General features: G+C 41.3%; 1 protein-coding gene across 1 annotated transcript in view; it reads left to right on the forward strand.

The window, feature by feature from the left end:
• The window catches only part of CNTN3 (contactin 3), a 183,281-nt gene that overhangs the window by 149,411 nt on the left and 14,807 nt on the right, over positions 1-19,063 (forward strand). The window contains exons 10-14 of the mRNA XM_083723483.1: positions 7,053-7,180; positions 8,021-8,196; positions 16,573-16,690; positions 17,921-18,079; positions 18,186-18,335. Coding sequence (XP_083579609.1) covers positions 7,053-7,180; positions 8,021-8,196; positions 16,573-16,690; positions 17,921-18,079; positions 18,186-18,335 — 731 coding nt within the window. The remainder of the gene's footprint in view (positions 1-7,052; positions 7,181-8,020; positions 8,197-16,572; positions 16,691-17,920; positions 18,080-18,185; positions 18,336-19,063) is intronic.

Consider the following 19,063-nt stretch of genomic DNA (forward strand, 5'->3'; position numbering starts at 1 on the left):
GCTTGAGCTTGCATCATTGCTTTGGCTAGGAAAGAAACCCAGAGGGAAGTTGTTTCTTAAAAATACAGCAGCTGAATTTCTGACCTAAATCTTGCAGTGGCTTATGAAATGAATGTATTAGATTAACCCAGGATTAGCTACTTAATTAAAAGTGAAGTGTGTTCAAAGCAGAATAAAACTGTGTACATTTTGATGGAAGTACTCTAATTCTTTCGCTTCTTTGAAGTGGATGATCTGAAGGGCTGTGTAAACCCCCTTGTTTTGGGTGATGGACTGATCTCCATCCCAGCAGGAAGGCTCCCTAGCTCTGCCCTAACTTTACATTTATTCATAGAATGCAGGAAAACAGTACTTGCACTTCTATCAGCTTCTTGCTTTACCTACACACAAGACTGCTTCCTTGGTGGAAGATGAGGTGGAGATGAGATCAACTTTTTCAAGTGATATTTTGAGCTTCTACTAATATATAGCTACGCTGGAAGTTTCTTCAGGGAAGCTAATTTATAGGGCAAAGCACTCTTAAAATCTGGAGAGCGCATAATCCCTGCCCCTTGCTCCACCTTGTACTTTCTTCCTACAGTATTATGCTGACCTTTGGGTCAATGTACTGAAGGAGGTGGAGTGGAGGTTCAGGTTTGAGGCATGCTTGGAGGAAACCTGATTGCTTGGATCCATTCCAGCCTGGTTTCATGGCACTGAAACTGCCTTGGTTGCCCTAGTTGACAGCATTTATTGGGAGAGAGATGGGGAGAGTCAGTCTCTTGGCAGCTTTTGATACTGTCGACCATGGTATCCTTCTGGAGTGTCTCGGGAAGGCAGGAGGTGCTAAATAGCATGGAGGACAAGATGGAACCTTGTGGGACACAATAGGACAAGTCCTATAATGCCAAAGATTAGTCTTCCATAACTGCTTTCGTGAAATAACCTTGGAGGTAGTACTGGAACCATTGAAGAAGTCCCCCCATCTCTAGGAAGCCTCTGAAAGCTGTTGCCAGGAGTGAAGTGCCATCAATATGCAGATAATATCCAGTCACATTTCTCTGTACCATCTGAATTAGGGGAGGCTGTTAAGGTGAAAGCATCATGTGGCTCATTCTCAGACTGGAGAGAGACGGATCGAGTGGGTGAGAAAAATGGGAGGTGCTTCCTCTCTTTTTTGAGTGAGTCATTCAAACTTGCCTTTAAGCATATTCTTGTGCTATTCAGTATCTGTATATGAACTGAGCTAGTCTCAGGGGATGCGGGTGGCGCTGTGGGTTAAACCACAGAGCCTAGGACTTGCTGATCAGAAGGTTGGCGGTTCAAATCCCTGTGACGGGGTGAGCTCCTGTTGCTCGGTCCCTGCTTCTGCCAACCTAGCAGTTCGAAAGCACGTCAAAGTGCAAGTAGATAAATAGGTACCACTCTGGCGGGAAGGTAAACGGCGTTTCCGTACGCTGGTCTGGTTCACCAGAAGCGGCTTAGTCATGCTGGCCACATGACCCAGAAGCTGTACGCCGGCTCCCTCGGCCAGTAAAGCGAGATGAGCGCCGCAACCCTAGAGTCGGTCATGACTGGACCTAATGGTCAGGGGTCCCTTTACCTTTACAGTCTCAAAACTGACATACTAGAAATCAATGGATACAAAAAGAATGTTGCAGGTTTTCTGTTCCAACGGTGGTTTCCCAGGGTCACATCAAATGCTACTACAGAGGATGCCCCCATATTCAAGATGGGATACCTAGGGAGCATGAAAGGCTCCTATGGGAAAGAGCAGTTTAAAAAGACTTGGTTCACATATGGTACTTCATGCATAGTCCCTCTGGCCTCTGGAACCCTATGTTTTACCGTAACAGAAACTGGTTGCGCAAGAGAGCCATTCTGCTTCCCTTCTCCACTCCTGCCACATACACAAAAATGTAAAACATCCTACGGCTTTGTAAAAGTGATATGATGATGATGATGATGAAGAAGAAGAAGAGCTGTCAGAGGCAGCAGCATGCCTCAGAATACCAAATACTTAGAATTTAAATCAGGACACATTTGTTCCCTTAATGTCTTATTTGTGAGCTTCCACTATTGTAGCAGAAATAGTGACTTGGTGGACCTTTGTGCTTTGCAGTAAACTTCTCCTTATGCTCTAATGGAACCATTCACTCTGCTCTGCTTTCACAACCGTTGCTTTAGGTAGCATAGCTGGAAATAGAATGCTGTGCTAGCTAAAGGGACCTCTGGTTTGATCCACCAAGTCCCTTGGGCTCTTATAAAGATAATAGTTCTGACCTATAATTCCACAGTGTCAGAGCCATGGATTTTGACTGTGTAGATTCTCGTGTTGATATATAATATAATGCCTTGCCTTGGTTTCTAGACCTTGTATACTTACAATATCCCCCGCAGTAGATAAAATGCTTTGAAAACAGATGCATATACTTTTTATCATGTTGCAAAACCATTCTATCTCTATTACACAGGGAGAGAAGTTGCTGTTTCACTGGCAGTTTTAGGATCATATATAATCTTATTGTACAGCCATATTCAATAACTGTCTCACAAGATTCTATTTATAGTCCATTATTACTTTGCAGGCACCTAATAACAAGATGAAATTCCTATTAAGGTACTCAGTATTCTGTTTAATTCTAGTATGCAAAGCAAGGTTTCTCCTGAAATATATTCCTCTGGTGTCTGTGAAATAGTTCAAAAAAGTTGGGTGATAGCAAAAAAGCCAATTACTTTTGAGCATCAGTATGTTACTCTTTGATTTCTTATACAGTCGTACCTTGGTTGTTGAACGCCTTGGTACTCGTATGTTTCGTCTCCTGAACAATTGAAACCCAGAAGTGAGTGTTCCAGTTTTCTAACTTTTTTGGGGATGCCAAACATCTGATGCGGCTTCCGATTGGCTGCAGGAGCCATCTTTTGGTTTCCAAACATTTTGGAAGTCGAATGGACTTCCAGAACAGATTCCATTCGACTTCCAAGGTATGACTGTATTATAAAAGTCATTTCTGCTGTCTTCTGAGTTTGTTTCATCCATCTTCCCAAAAGTTCTTACATATCAAACAGATATAAGCAATTATTCATGGTGCCTCATTCACATCCCAGTTAAACTGGAACAATTTGATTAAACATGTTTTGTTTCGTCCCATTGCAGCTAACATGACAGCATATGTTCAAATCCATAAACTTTAGCTTAAATAAAGGATCTTTAGGAACCATTGATATTTTGGTCCCATATTTATTTCAGCCATCCTGGTATAATTATTTAGGAAGGTTCATATTGAAAATCTGTTCCTTCTGAAAGAAAGGGAGAAAGATTTCCGATTATGTATGTTTGCTGATGTGCCTGTATACTTGATAAGCATGTTATTACGGGGGAGGAGAGGCATTTTGATCCTGGTAGTTAGTGAGGCCGCAGTTCAACTTTCTGCAAATGTTAAGCATTTATTACAGTTTCATCAGTGTTTGTACCCCCTTCAAAGTCTACCAACAGTTGACTTATAGCTGCTTAAAATTGAAATATAATATCTGAAAGAATATGCAGAGCTCTTTAGGTACTAGACATTTCAGTAGAGTATTGATAAAGAGAGAACCATACTGTAATCCATGTCTTTCACTTATAAGTGAAGCATAAAAACTAGGCCATTTCCAGTCATTTTTAAATGAGTGCCATATTAGACTATGTGGGTTATTTTCTCTCTTAAGTCATCAAACATTTACAATTGGACTGGCTTCTCTTTCAAGCAGGAAGCGTTGTTGATAGCAGATATGTCAATGTCTTCTTTGAAAATCAGCTTAGATAGCTGGCTTGTGGCGGGTTTCTTTGCTAATAAAGGCCTTTTTTAGAATACATTCTTTCTGCCATCGATTTGCTTTGTGTATATCAAAAAGGGTGATACTTAAATATAGGCAGTTGAAACATACATTATCAACTCAGATACGTGTTTGACTTCCAAGTACCTCAAACTACTCTACATTGTTTATTTTAATTAAACAATAGGCATTGGTGTAATATGCCAGGTCTTCTTTCTGTGCCAACTCAGTGCTGCTGTCAACATTGTTTTGCATTGATGTGGCAAAGCCGATAGATGTGAACCACTAGAATCCTCTGAAAATGGAATTTGAGGCTGTATAGCACCAACCAACCACATACTGCTATAATCTGTGGTGCTTATGAAATGCATCAGTCATTTTTCAGTTCCATTCATAAGCAGCTTTCAGAGGTGCCCTTGAGAGCAAAGACAAATTTGTGGCACAGATTTAATGCACAGATAGCTAACTAGCAGCATGAGAGGTAGATCTAGTCCCAAGGTAAGTTTATCTGTTTTTTTCCAAATTTTAATCAATTCATCTGGAAGGAAAAGAATACTTAATATAAATTTGGGGTGGAATTCAAAGTAGCACTAAGGAGACCACTCCATCATTGCAAACGTTTCTGCTTGCCATACAATCTCCCCCTCTTCCACCACTTATTGTTCTGGGCATTCTCACAACCCCCTAGACCTGTGCAGGGGGAGAAGAACAGGGAAGCCCTTTTGAACTAGTGGGACTCATACTGGTTCTAGCTTTGGTTGAATCTGTGCATTAGTCTGGAAAGTGTAATACAGCGGTACCTCAGTTTTCAAACATAATCCGTTCCAGAAGACCGTTCGAGTTCCAAAACATTTGAAAACCGAAAACTCAATATGGAAGCCTCAAAACGGAAAACTCAATACAGAAAACTGAATACAGTGGTACCTCAGGATGTGAACGTGATCCATTCCAGAGCCCCGTTCGCATCATGAATAGAACGTAAGACGCATCTGTGCGTGCGCAGGTCGCATTTCGTCGCTTCTGCGCATGCGCTGGACGTCATTTTTACCATCTGCGCGAGCGGCGAAACCCGGAAGTAACACACTCCATTACTTCCGGGTCGCTACGGAGCGCAATATTTATCCCAAGGTATGACTGTACAGAATGTTAAACTTCTGAGGTGAGTTCAAAAACCGAAGCATTTACTTCCGGATTTACAGCGTTCAAAAACTGAAATGTTTGTCAATGGAGACGTTCGAAAAGCGAGGAACCACTGTATATAGTGCTTTTAATGGTTTTATCCCATTCACTCCCCACTACTGCGGCTTCCTCCACTACCACTTCATCCTTTAGTCTAGCATTCTGTTCCCAAACTGGGCGACCAGATGCCTATGGGAAGCTCATAAGCAGGATGTGAGTCTACCAGCCCTCTCCCTACATGTGATTTCCAGCAACTGGTATTTAGAGGCATAGGGCCTCAAAACACTGGAGGGGGAACAGGAGGCAGTAGTAGTCTAGTGAAGAAGCCAGCAAAGACTCTGAACCAGTCTCTGCCTGTTTTGAAGGCACTCATGCAGCATGGCTGAAGTATGTGATTTCCTATTGCATCCATTTGTAGCCTGAATTTATTGCTTTCTTACAAAGCTGCATGGTGCAGCTGAGTGCTGGATGAGAGCTGGGGCCAGTCACTATCCGAGAATGATAAACTAGGATGGGGGAGAGCTCTGCACTCTGCCATGAGGTCCTTAGAGGAACAGCAAGATATAAATGTTAGAAATAATAAATCCAAAACCCCTTAAGCTCCCTTTATTATTCTGGAGCTCTTTTCAAGAACTTTCTGTTCCACCATTGGGTAAACACTGTAAAGCAGAGATGGAAATGAGCTGAGCCATTGCTCTTCTAAAAGCAACTCCCAGCTTGAACTCATCTATACTAAAGGGTTACATAATTATTATTTTCTCAGAGGAGTGATTAATTTTAACGTTTTTTGTTGCTGCAAGATAGAGCTAAAAGGACAGAATTTAAACTGATTTTTGAAGTCATATATTTTTGGCTTGCATTACCATTTCATTCACCTTTTAGAGGATTGTGCATTAATCATACACCTTATACATAACGTTTTCCCTTCTTGAATATATGTATCTGACTGCTGCTTGTAAAGTATTCTGCAGTTAACAAGACAAAGGAGCCCGGTGCTCCCTGTTCAGTGCCGCACAGTTGCTTTGTCCAGTGCACTTATATATCCAGGTATTGTATGCTATGATTATTCCAAACTGGAATATGCCATAAATTGTGGGTTTTAATTTCCCTTCGTTTCCTCCCTTGATTTCTCTGATTCTTCTTCCTCCCTTGACAGTCTTACCTTCTTCCAAAAAATAAAAATAAAAATCCTTCTCCTCTGTAGCTTTATAGTAATATCCATTACCGACTCACAGCCGCTGTGTGTAAAGCCTTTTTCCTCTCCTGTGTGGAACAATCCTGTGATAGTGGTCTTTTCTGACTCTGTAAATTATCCCAGAAGTTGATGGACTCTGCACCCATTAGCCCAGCCAGCATGGTCAATGGTCAGGAATAAGAACATAAGAAGAGCCTTGCTGGTCCTTGTCTTCCAGCACTCTGTTCTCACTGTGTTTAACTAGATGCCAGTGGGAAGCCCAGTAGCAGAACCTGAGTATAAGTGCGCTCTCCCTCGGAAAGGATGACTTTTGTTGCTGTCCAACAAGATCTGGAGGGCACTAGAAGGTGGCTCTAAAGAACACTAATCCAGGAGTTTATTTAGTTTGTTCAGGAAGCTCCAGTCACTAGTACAGTCCAGAATACATCATCTGAAATTCCTATTATCCAGACCAGCCTTTCTCAGCCTTGGGTCCCCAGCTGTTCTTGAACTTCAACTCTCATCATCCCTGACCCCTGGCCATTCCACTACAATAGGAGTTGTAGTGCATGTTGAGAAAGGCTGACCTGGACTGCTCCTCTCTTTATAACTTTTTCAGTACAGTAGTTGGAGAATTTTAAAGGTTTTGGGTTGCTGTTTTGCTGTGTTTTCACTTCACATAGGCACAGCATCTCCAAGGCTTGTAAATGTAGGGTTGATGAAGCTGCCACATAATTTTCTTACTCTGTAGCCAGAGGAGGTTGGAATAGAATGTATTATTTCACTTTCTCTTAAGAACATTAGGGAGCTGTGTGTGTATGTGTTGCAATTAAAGCATTTAAAGAATACACATATTTCTCTTTGCAAAGCTACACTCTTTTCCCCCCATCTCTCTTATTTTTAGAATTTCACTATTAAAAGATGGAGGCCTCCGAATAGCTAATGTGAGTAAATCAGATGCTGGAAGTTATACTTGCCTGGCAGAGAACCAGTTTGGAAAAGCTAGTAGTTCAACTAGCTTATTAGTTACAGGTAATTAGATAGCTAATTGTCTATCAGTAGCAAATTGTATGAACTGAGAAATTTGTGAAACAGACATTCCAGTTTTATATTTTCAGTTTACTTTCAATTAATACTGCATGCACAATTCATGTGAAATATGTAATCAGTGCTCTTGCTAAGCTCATAGGAAAATGGTTTTATATATTAGACTGTTTATATTGAATGCTCTATCTTTCAGAGTTTTTTATATGGTGACGTTTCAGCTTTTTCTATGAAACTTTTTGATAGTCTCCATGGACAGCCATATGAAATCTCTGTTGCCTTAATCTTAGTCTATACTTGACCATGCATTTGTAGAGAGGGAACAGGTTTACAGTTTTGAAATGGAACTAATTTTTGCTTTAAAAATATATATGACAATTCCATTACCAAAAAAAAAAAAAGCAGGAAAATTGGGTTTGTGTCAAGGACAGTACTGGAGATTTGAAATGCTTTTTCATAATACATAAAAGAGTGCATTCCATATCCTCTGGTTGTCATTCTCAATCCTCAATCCTCTCTTAGGTTTTTAATTCTGCAGTATGTTTATGCCTATATTTTTTCACAGTGCATTCTTGTTTCAAAGGCAGATTTTGTACAGTTTCCGGTTTCATCAGATTTCCTCTCTACTTTTGAGATGTTTTCTAACATTTCTGAAAGATGCTTGATTGGAGTTTGGAAAATCTTTGAGGCAGGGAAACTGTACTTAAGTCTTTGACTCAGTTTTGTGTGTGTGTTGTATACAAAATTATACTTTAAAAAAACACAACTATGCAGGAAAGTAGAACAGTAATTCAGACAGCTGAAACTGACTTTTCCTGTTCTTCACAGAACCAACTCGGATAACTCTGGCACCTTCAAACATGGATGTTTCAGTAGGGGAAAGTGTTATCTTGCCCTGTCAAGTTCAACACGATCCACTGCTGGACATTAGTTTTACATGGTATTTTAACAGCGCATTGACTGACTTCAGAAAAGACGCATCTCATTTTGAGAGAGTAGGTGGGGTAAGTTGTAAAGTATTTATTTATCTTCTGGTTGTTATTGTTAACTATACTGGTCATCTGGAAAGGGCAAAAAATGATTTTACTAAACTTAGTACATTTGTAGCTTTTTAATAACAAAAACAATACATAACCATTAAACTGCTAATGATAGTGTGGGGTTTGCTGCATATTATTAATGGATTCGACGGTAGAGGAATTTCTGCAAAATAAATCTCACCTTTTTATTAGTTGTAGAAATGTACTTACAAGTGGATTGAATTTACATATTCTCTTTTGCAATAGCCCATCTATTTTGCCCAGATATTATTTTGCTCCACTCATTTATATACCCTTTTTGGGGTTTGAACATAACACCTCCCGTCCCTGGAAGATATAGCTGCTCCTGTTATGTCTAGGATGACTCCTACCATAAAAACCTTCTTGTAGTTTATGATCTGCTTTGGCGGCTCTGCCACAAAGGTCCGGTTTTCATGTCACAGTAAACCAGAGTATGGCTTGCCATGATTTCCTGAATGTTCTTTTTTATAATTATATTTTATTATTTTTCCATCAAAAGAAAATACAAATCACACCACATTACAACTTCTATAATTTTTTCCATTTTTGACTTCCTTCAGCCTCTCTGCCAATCATCCGAATTATATCTTCTTTAATTACACATTTCCAAATTTTGCTATTGCCTTTATGCCTACCTCCCACTTCTATTTTCCCTTTTTACAATATTTCTTATGTTATTACAGAGCTTCTTTAAATGCCACTAACGTTATTCCATTATCACTTATACATTCCCAATACTCAACTAACTTTCCCCAGTCCTCGATGAACTTTTGATCTCGTAGATATCTGATCTTCCCAGTCAGTTTATCAAGTTCTGCATAGTCCATCAGCTTCATTCTCCACTCCTCCAGCATTGGTATTTGTTCTTGTTTCCATTTCTGGGCCAGTAGATTTCCTGAATGTTCTGCCTCCTTAATAGTTGCTCACACCCACTATGTTCCTCTCCAAGTTTTTAGATTAGCCCAGGACCACAGCTAAGGGATCATAGTTAAGCTATCTTCTTAATCACAACCTATAAACTTGGGGCAATCCTTGGCTACAAATCATGTTTGAGGAAGAGGGACCTTAAACCACAATCCTGGGTTAAGATAGCACAGTAAGTGGCCTAAAAATGCCTGAGAAGGTGCAATCTCCTCCTTGGCTTTGTGCCAAGCCATGGCTTAGCATGACAAGCAAATGCAGCCAAAGTGAGGCTGATTGCAGAGAACATTGGGCAGGGGCTTTGCTAGTGATATACCAGCTGTGGAACTCCCTCCCTAGGAAGGTTAGAGTGGCTTCTTCTTTAGTTTTAGGCAAGCTATTAAAACTTACTTGTTCTTTGCAGCTTTTAATTCTGCCCTTTCTCTTTAAATGTGCATTTTTCTTGTTCCTAATCTGTTCCTCCTAATATTGCTTTAAATTACAGTTTTTGAATTGTGTGTTGCTTGGCTGGTGTGCTTTTGGATCAAAATGCAAATTCATAAATAATTTTATGAATAAATAAGAGAGTCCAAGTACCCATGGAATTGTGCGCTATATTCCCCTATAAAGTTTAGGGCTAAATTGGACCTGACATGAATCACATGATCGTGTCTCCCTCTTTCCCTTACGAAACATTATGCTTTTTTCTGCTTTTCTTTTGCTACATTCAGCTGGGGGGAAATCCAAATTGGGGCACTGGGAAAAGGAGCAGGGAGATTTAAACTCTCTGGCCACACTTTTACAACTTATTTGCAGAAACAAAAACAAAAAAAATTGGACTCTGCAAGATTTAAATAAACATTTACAATTTTATTTACAGAGAACAAGAAATATAACAGGTGATAACCTAGTATTATGTACAAACAGCAGAATGCAACATTTGATGTAATAAACCAGAAGTTGGGGGGAAGTCACAGGGAGGGGGGAAATTGGAAAATGAATGTTAAGTAATGATATTGGATAGTTGTTATCAGAAAAGAAAATCAATAAAAAATGTTTTTTAAAAATAAAAATAAATCTTCTGGCCACACTGTGGCACCAACAGTAGCCTCGCTCCCAGGTAAAACAACAGTCAAGAATGAACTCTCCTCTTGTTATAATGAAACTATCGTTTTTCTTTTTTTTTCAAATAAAAAAGACTAAAATTATAATGAAGTTATATCTAATTATAAGATTGGATTGTTTTAAAATGCAATGTTGGTACTATACAGCTTTATTCCACTAATTGCTAATGGCAGGAATCCAAAGCACGGCATGTAGTGTTCCACATACGTGTGTGGGCCAACTTTTTTCACTTCCAGTCTGCCAGCAGTCAATTCCCTCCCACCTCTTTTAAAACAAACAAACAAAGCAGAGGTTTTGGAAACCTCTCCAGCACAGCACCTCTTGAGGCCTTGAAGAACTGGGAGGCGGGGAGGGGCAGGGAAATCACATTACCATCATACCTAACTTAGACCATTTCAAACAAAACCTGGCCTCTTTTCAGGTGGCCGGGTGTCCTACCCCAGTGTTAAGCATCGTTTGTTAGAATTGTTTTATTCAGCTTTTATTTTAAAGGGCGACGTCTTAACGATTAGCTGACAGGGGCTGATACAGTGAGTGTTCTTTCAGAATGAGACACAGCTTACTGTCTCCTGCCTAATTAAACTTCTCACCCTGGTTTCTAGCACCTGAGATGCAGCACCCATCTTCTGCAACTAGTACTGCAGGTCTTTTCAAGCCAAAAGAAGAAGTCTTGGGATCAGCTTGTGTCACCGCATCCTATTACGCTAGGCTTTCAGTTCTAGCCAGCGCTGCCTCCTTGACTTTTAGAACTGCATTGCTTGAGAGCAGGGTAGCTTTTCAGAGCACGTATGCCATGAAGCTGTTGAGGGAAAGAGGGCTGGAATTTCAAAGAGAGAGAAGCTACTGAGAGGCCTGGACTCTTAGACATAAAGACAGATCAAGTGATCGCTGCTTGACATGTGGCAGAAACAAGTTGAACGTGTTATCCCAGCTTCTAAGCCCCACTGTATTTCAGCTTCCACACCACCTCTGAAATAAAGATATAGGAAAGTGAATGGGTTGCACCATGGGCCCACAGGGTCTAACAAACCCTGCGCAAGGACTTTCCCTTGCGCAACAGGGCTTTGCGCGCACACACACACACACACACACTGAAATTGACTCTTGGGGAGTCAAGTGAACCCCAAGAACAGGGGGGAAAGGGAAGGGGGGTCATTTTACCTAGCAAGCTGCAATGCTTGTGCAAACAGAATGATTGGTAGAGGGTGACGTTGAATTCCACTCCACAGTAGATCTGGGCGATATATCAGTATATCACCCAGGACAGCTTTGATGGGCAGACCACAGTGACAGCTTCACTCAGCAGTATATCGCTGGTGAAACGGCTGCTGCTTCTGAGTCCTCTTTCCTTCAGCACACTGGAGGAAAAAAAATCTGCCGGTGCTGGAGGCAGAAGGACTCAAGCGGTAGCAGTTTCACCAGCAATATACCACTGAGTGAAACCGCCACCATGGTCTGCCCCTCATACTGGCAGAGGGAGATACAGCCTGTTCCTCCACTTCTTTAAACTGCTTGGCTGAGGAGCATGCCCCTGCCCTTGTCTCAGCCAAGCAGTTTTATGGAGCCTCCAACCCACCACCAGCTTGCACAAGCCAACTGCGCAGGGGGGCTCTGCTACAAGTGCTCCCGCTTCCCAGCTGAGGGAGCCTGAACCCAACTCCTGTTGCACGGGAGCAGAAGCTGGATCGGGTCTGCTCAGCTGGGGGGGTGCAGGCTCCATCACACTTTTCCATTGAGGGGTTCCCGGCTGCGTTCCCCTCAACGGAGAAGTTTAAAGGAGCACCGCCTGGCAAGGCTGAGGCAGCCCAGCAGCTGCATCAGAAGCGGTACAGGAGCTCTCAGATGCAGCTGCTGGGCTGCTTCCACCTTCCCGGACCCCAGCCCCTGTTCCGTCTGGCTGCCTTCAGGTGGCGCAGGGGCTCTGAGGAGCCCCGATCCTGCTCCTACTTGCATACAACCAGGAGCGGGGTCAGGGATATCTCAGCTGGGAAGCAGAGGCTACACGCTCCCCAGCTCAGCAGCCCCGATCCCGCTCCTACTTGTGTGCATTGCTCCCAGCGCGCCAGATGCTGGGCTGAAAGTGCCTCAGGTCCCGCCATGAGACAGTTTCTCCCAGCACCTTGCCAGCTTATTTCAACTTTGTGGTTTATTCCCATACCGTGATGTTTTGCTGGTGATGAACCGTGATGTTGAAAACCTAATATCACATAGCCCTACTCCAGAGCTTTATTCATTTATATTTCTACTCTGGAACATTTGTAACTACTTAAATCCAGTCCAACTTATGCACAGGTGTACTTCCTTCCCAAGCTGAGGTGAGCTAATCTCTTTAAAAACAGGGGATTAAAATTAGAAGTTTTGCCCAGATTTCTCCAGTACTGTGGGAGTGAACTACAGATGGTCTTTGATAGCGTATGCTAATTGAGGTGACACTTCTTCAGAAAAGCACACACGAGACAGGCTAGAGAGCACACATGCATGCAGACAGATATGTATAGTCCTTAAATATTACATTTTGCCTGGTGTGTAGTAAGCTAGTCTCCACCACCACCACCACCACCACTACAGATGTCCAAGCAAGTAAGGATTAAACAAAAATTGCCTTACCATTCTCTTGACAGATGATGCACACAGCTTCTGAACTGTTAACATGCTGCCTGTATGCCACTGAAGATATTACTGTGTCAGAAAGCCTATTATCAGCTGAAACTGGGTAGACATCAGTATTAGAAATGGTTACAATGTGGTTACTGGTTTTAATACCTCCCAGACTGCTGGTGATTTCTGTTTCAAGAGTCACCGTAGTGCCGATTAAGGAAGGTGACCTTCCTGTCATTGTGACTTGACCACAGCAACACATATCTAATTTCACTGGCTGAAGATGTGAATGAAATCTCTCCGACTGCCAGAATTCCATGAAACATTGGCAGTTTGAGAGCATGTTGCTGCACCATTTTTATAGTGCTTTCACAATACCCAATACTGAGTTACACAAAATGCTAAGGCTTTGGTAGCACATCCTTCGTGATACGGTGAATGATTAATATTGGAATTCAACTTTCACTCTCCCTCTTGCCAACATGATATTGTTCACCGTGATTAGATACAGCATTGTTTTGTCTATTCAGACATGTCATCGGAGAGGTGCACAAGCTTATATATAGAGTTTGACAATCCCACAGGCAAATTTATACTTAGTGCAAGATTTATTTCAGCAAATAAATTACCGCGCTGGAAAGGGTGAATGTGGGTGTCTTAGCCTTGAGGGTTGCTTTACACTGTCAGTTCTCACTGTTGTGTGAATTTATATGTTGTGCTCTCTGGAAGAATTTTGAGCCGCAGTTTTTTACACCAGACATCACACTCTTTCCCATTAATTGTATACAACACTTTTTACAGATATTCCAGCTTGTATTAAACATAGAAATAGTCAATCATTACCAGGTACTTAAGTTTTCAATTAAGCTAGTCACTTCAAAAAACTGGCAAGGAGAATATTACATTTGGTTTAAGACACTTTCTTTTAGATAAGACGTGACTTTGCATTTTTGGAAAGCAAAGGCCACTGAAAATAATTTAATCAAAAGATTAAAGTGCTGCTGATTGAGATCATAAGGGAAACAGAAAGAAAATAAAGCATCTAAACCATATCTAGGGAACTTTTTTGAGCCTGAGGGTTGTGTTTCCTGATTGCCAGTGTTCCAAGGTCCTTATGTAAGTGGTGAGTGGGGCCAAAACGTGGACAAGGTGTGTGCATGAACATGCATGCATGCACACCACACATGAATGCAGCACACATAGCGTGCACACACCATCCCCAAAACTCAAAAACTTTCCTGCAATATAAAGAAGCACAATCATTAACATTACCTCTTTCCATCGGTTCATAAAAACTCTCTTACCCAGCCATCCCACCACAAACGAGAAATCTCCATCCAAAAAAGACCCAATAAACTCTTTGCAACAAAGTCAGCATTTCTTTTTCTTATGAACATGGCTTCGTGCTTAAGAAGCTCTCAGTGGGTCTCTCTCTCTCTCTCTTAACGGGATTGATTTTTGGTTCTTTTGTACTGCTGTTTTTGTAGCCTTAGAAAAGAAAATGCTTGCCTAACTCCTGTCCTCTGTTTAGTTGTTATTCTTCGTTTCATTCATTATTTATTGTTGGTGTTATAGATTGTGAACAATCAAAATAAATTACTGGTGGTTTCCTGTAGTCGCATACATGCACAGTGTGAGATGATTTTATTTGACAGAAACACACAAGTGTCTATCTGACACTGATGCATTGTTAAGGGTCATACAAAGTGTGATGTCTTGAAGTGTGAAGTCACAGTAGACATTTGTGCTTCGGGAAGATAAAGTTTTGCAAGTTTGAAAAATGAGACACAGAGAGAGAGAACCACTTGTCAGCCTTCTGTCACTGGAACTGGAATTTTTAATGCTTCTAAGAGCTGCTCTCTTTTTAAGGAGATCCTCATTACAAACATCTCTGGATAGAACAATGAGTACTCAAGTCATTTGGCTTCTTTTTTTTATAAGGTCAGTTTTATATTTGCTGCGCACCTGTCTGCCCAATTTGGGGCTGGATGCTAGTTTCAGCCAGTAATTGGGGGCATAGATAATATTGGAGTCAGATGGCAGGCAGAAGGTTAAATTGCTCAGGCTAAAGAGAAGAAGCAAAGACCTGGGATAATAAGAGACCCATTATCCCCATGGATAACTTGGCTGGTTATGTAGTTAACAAGGCTCAGGTTGGGCATGGCAGGTGACAGGTGTTTTGTGCCCATAGTACATGGTGGTACCCAACAGAAGGCCTGGCCTTCTGTACCTACTCCTCTGTCTTTTGCCTTACTTGCACAGGCAGAAAGAGGCCAGAGTTTGGCTACTAGGACTCCTAGTTCAAAGTCCCATGGTATCCTTAGAGTTTCTTCCACTAAAATGAAAGTTTCTCCCTTTACATCTAGGACCCTTTGACCCTTAAAAGGTAAAGGGAACCCTGACTATTAGGTCCAGTCGTGACCGACTCTGGGGTTGCGGCGCTCATCTCGCTTTATTGGCCAAGGGAGCAGGCGTACAGCTTCCGGGTCATTTGGCCAGCATGACTAAGCTGCTTCTGGCAAACCAGAGCAGCGCACGGAAACACTGTTTACCTTCCCACCGCAGCGGTACCTATTTATCTACTTGCACTTTGACATGCTTTCGAACTGCTAGGTTGGCAGGAGCTGGACCCGAGCAACGGGAGCTCACCGCGTCGCAAGGATTCGAACCGCCGACCTTCTGATCAGCAAGTCTTAGGCTCTGTGGTTTAACCCACAGCGCTAGAAACCAATCCGGTGTTGGAGTTGTTTTGTTGTATGCTTGCTTTTAGCATCATACTTGACATTTATATTTATTATTTTTATTATTAACTTTCTATGCTTCCCTTCATTTGAGGATCACAGGGCAGTTCACCACAAAATACGAATACAAAATGAGAACACAAAATACACAATAAAACAAAAACAAACCAATAACACCCCTCCAACAAACACATTTAAAAGGCCATAGAATGTTAAACAGCCAAAGGCCTGGTTGAAGAGGAACGTTTTCACCTAGCACCTAAAGATGTGGAATGAAGGCGCCAGGCGAGCATCCCTGGGGAGAGCATTCCACAAGCGGGGAGCCATAGCAAAAAAGCCCCCATTGTTGTGTTGCTGCCCTCTGGACCTCTTGTGGAGGAGGCGCATGAAGAAGAGCTTCAGATGATGATTGCAGGGTCCAGATCGGTTCATAAAGAAAGTCAGGTCACATCCACAATCCCAGTTCTTTTATTCATCTAAATTTAAAGGGCACCTTTTTATTATTCCCCTCCAGCTTTCTCAAAATTCCCCAGGGAAGCAAATCTAGCTACTGAAAAGAATTTCATCTTCCTCTGTCATATCTCTGTTGTGCATGCACACGCTAGTGCACAGTAGACAGACTGCATTCCATGCGAGCAATTATTGATAGAAGTGTTACTTCAAAGCTGGTTTCTTCCTCTTGGGGACAGGTTGCAGCTCAGTGTGTACAGCACATGCTGTCATGCAAAAGGTTGCAGGTTCAGCCCCTGACATTTTCAGTTAGGACTGAGATGGGCTCCTACATGAAATTCTGGTGAGCTGCTGCCAGTCTTGTGTCAACAGTAGTGAGCTAGATGGACTAATGATCTAACCTCTCTTTCTCTCTTTACCTGAAAAAAAACCAAATGCTGTTGAACCAAGAACAAGCAAGCTAACTGAATATAAATTTTAAATATATCTATATTTATCTGAACAGAGTGCATCAGGAGACTTAATGATTAGGAATATCCAACTGAAACACAGTGGAAAATATGTGTGCATGGTGAAGACGGAAGTGGACAGTGTGTCATCTGCAGCAGATCTCATTGTTCGAGGTATGAGCAATGCTACTTACTTAACTAAGCATAAGTAAACACCTCTTAGGGTGTTTCCAGATTGAGTTTGAGAGTTCTGTTGTTTTATCTAAAGTGTCAGACACTGCCTTGCAAACCTCAAGAAAGTGTTCCTTTTTGCCATGTTGATTTCCTGCTGGTTCAATATGTACATTGAGATCTATCAGGACCAGCAGTAGTGACAGAAAGAGATAGACTGTATGTTGGAACTCTGGTTGATGTCCCTGTCAAAGAGTGCTAAATTAGCAGTGGTGGGAGATAGTTTCTGAATGTTTCTTTCTAGCTTCCCATAGGTTTCTGAGATGTTCCTCCTACTTCCTGAGATCTGAGGAAATGAACAGTACACAATACACACATTCAGTTTATATGTTGCAGTGGGGGGGGGGTGCAAACACAGCAACTTGTTGCTATTGAAAGCAATAAATCTTCTGGAGGCTTGGGGGGAGACCCAGCACAGGTTTAGGGGACACAAGGGAGAGGGGGAAGGTATATCACTGTGCAAGTATACATCAATTCATGCTGTACAAATTAATACTAATTTGGATGAAATTTGTCTTTATGTGTAAAAGTGAATGTGACAATCTTCATCTGTGGCTACACTATTTTACTTCAAAATAACATTGTATGAGCTCTTACTTGATGTTCTCTCTGTGTGTTTTTATTTTAAAATGTATTTAAGAAGAAGTAGAAGAACACAGTAGTATATTTTGTAAACCGAAGAAAATCCTTATTTCCAGAAATGCTTAAGAAAGCTTTCAGGGTTAAATTGCTGTCCAGGGTGCTGATGCGGTTTTGTGCAAGGGAGAAATGACTACCAAGCGAACATCATGGCAAAAACTGCTTTAGATAACAAATTGTCAAACCAAAAAGATGTATTAGCAGATTAAGGCAGGACATCAAGGACTAAAGTAAAAGACGCTGATTTGAAAAGGTAGTGAAAAGTTGCTGAATAAAGGTCCCCGGAAGAATACATCATCTGCTCTCTGCTTGTGAAACTGCTGTTTCAGAACTTGCTTTTACAACTATAAAATAACCAAGCAGGAGTTTAGTAAATGTAAAAAATGGCAGTTTTATTGCAATCTAAATTGTTTTCTTCCCCCCACAGTGCTGGCAAAATAGAAATCAGCTGGCACTGTGTTTAAAGATTTGTAGAATAAGTGCTGCCTTCATAACACCTTTCCAATTTAAAAATCTAATATCTTATTGCATTAGGCTCACCTGGACCACCGGAACGTGTAAAAGTGGATGAAATAACAGCTACCACAGCCCGGCTTACTTGGCATGAGGGCTTAGATAATCACAGCCCAATCGCTTGTTATACAATACAGGCCAGGACACCCTTTTCAGTGGGATGGCAAAGAGTCACAACAGGTAAAGGGAAATATTTTTGAAGTGTTTATGAAGACTGCATTTTAATATTTTATTGTTGTGGAGGAAACCAGGAATTTGCAGTTTCTTTCAAAATACTCTGTTACAGTTCCTGATGTCATTGATGGGAAGACGTTCACAGCCACTGCAGTAGACTTAAACCCTTGGGTTGAATATGAATTCCGTATAGTTGCCAGTAACAAAATCGGAGGTGGAGAACCTAGTTTACCCTCAGAAAAAGTAAGAACTGAAGAGGCAGGTTAGTGGGTTTTTTGTTTGTTTGCTTGGTTCAATTGATACAAGTTCAGTGCAGCAGGTTTTCAAACCTTTGCATTTTTAAAAAACCTTTGTAAAATTATTTGATTTTTTTTCTGTTTTTAGGCAGCTCAAGAGATGAGTACTTGGCACTCAGTGACTAACCAGATTTATAATACACAAGTGCTTGTGGGCTCAGACAACGTTTACATGAAGTTACATATTAATGCATATACTGAAAACCTTTCCCTTGTACAAAATGATGAACTAGAGAAGCCAAATTGTAACAGTGGGGTGCTTGCTGAATTCTGTTCCGTCCAAAGTGAAAAGTGTCACCTATCTGTTCTGCTAGAAGTTGTTGCCATAGCACTGCTTGACAGAATGGCTTTTGCTGGCATGTCTAATGCTTTGCTTTTGGCACCACTGAACATTCTTAGGTGAGGCATAGCAAAGCGCATATACTGTGGACCCTCACATCCTAAGATAAGGAAAACCAATTTCAGTCACCACAGGTTGGAGATTACTGGAGAAGGTCACTAAATAGTGGTGTTTGATGTGCAGCCCTGGAATATTTTAGGTAAAGGCGAGAAATAAGCCTACACAGGAATAAGAAAATTATTCCACAGTATTGCGGCTTTGCCATTGATGTTTAGAAAGTAGAAAAATTGTGAATACAAGTGAAGATCAGAGTAGTCTTTGCAGTAGTCAAAACAACTTGTTTATATAGTTTTA

This window comes from Podarcis gaigeae (genome assembly GCF_964106915.1).
Source record: "Podarcis gaigeae genome assembly, chromosome: 2".
Classification (NCBI taxonomy): Eukaryota; Metazoa; Chordata; class Lepidosauria; order Squamata; family Lacertidae; genus Podarcis; species Podarcis gaigeae.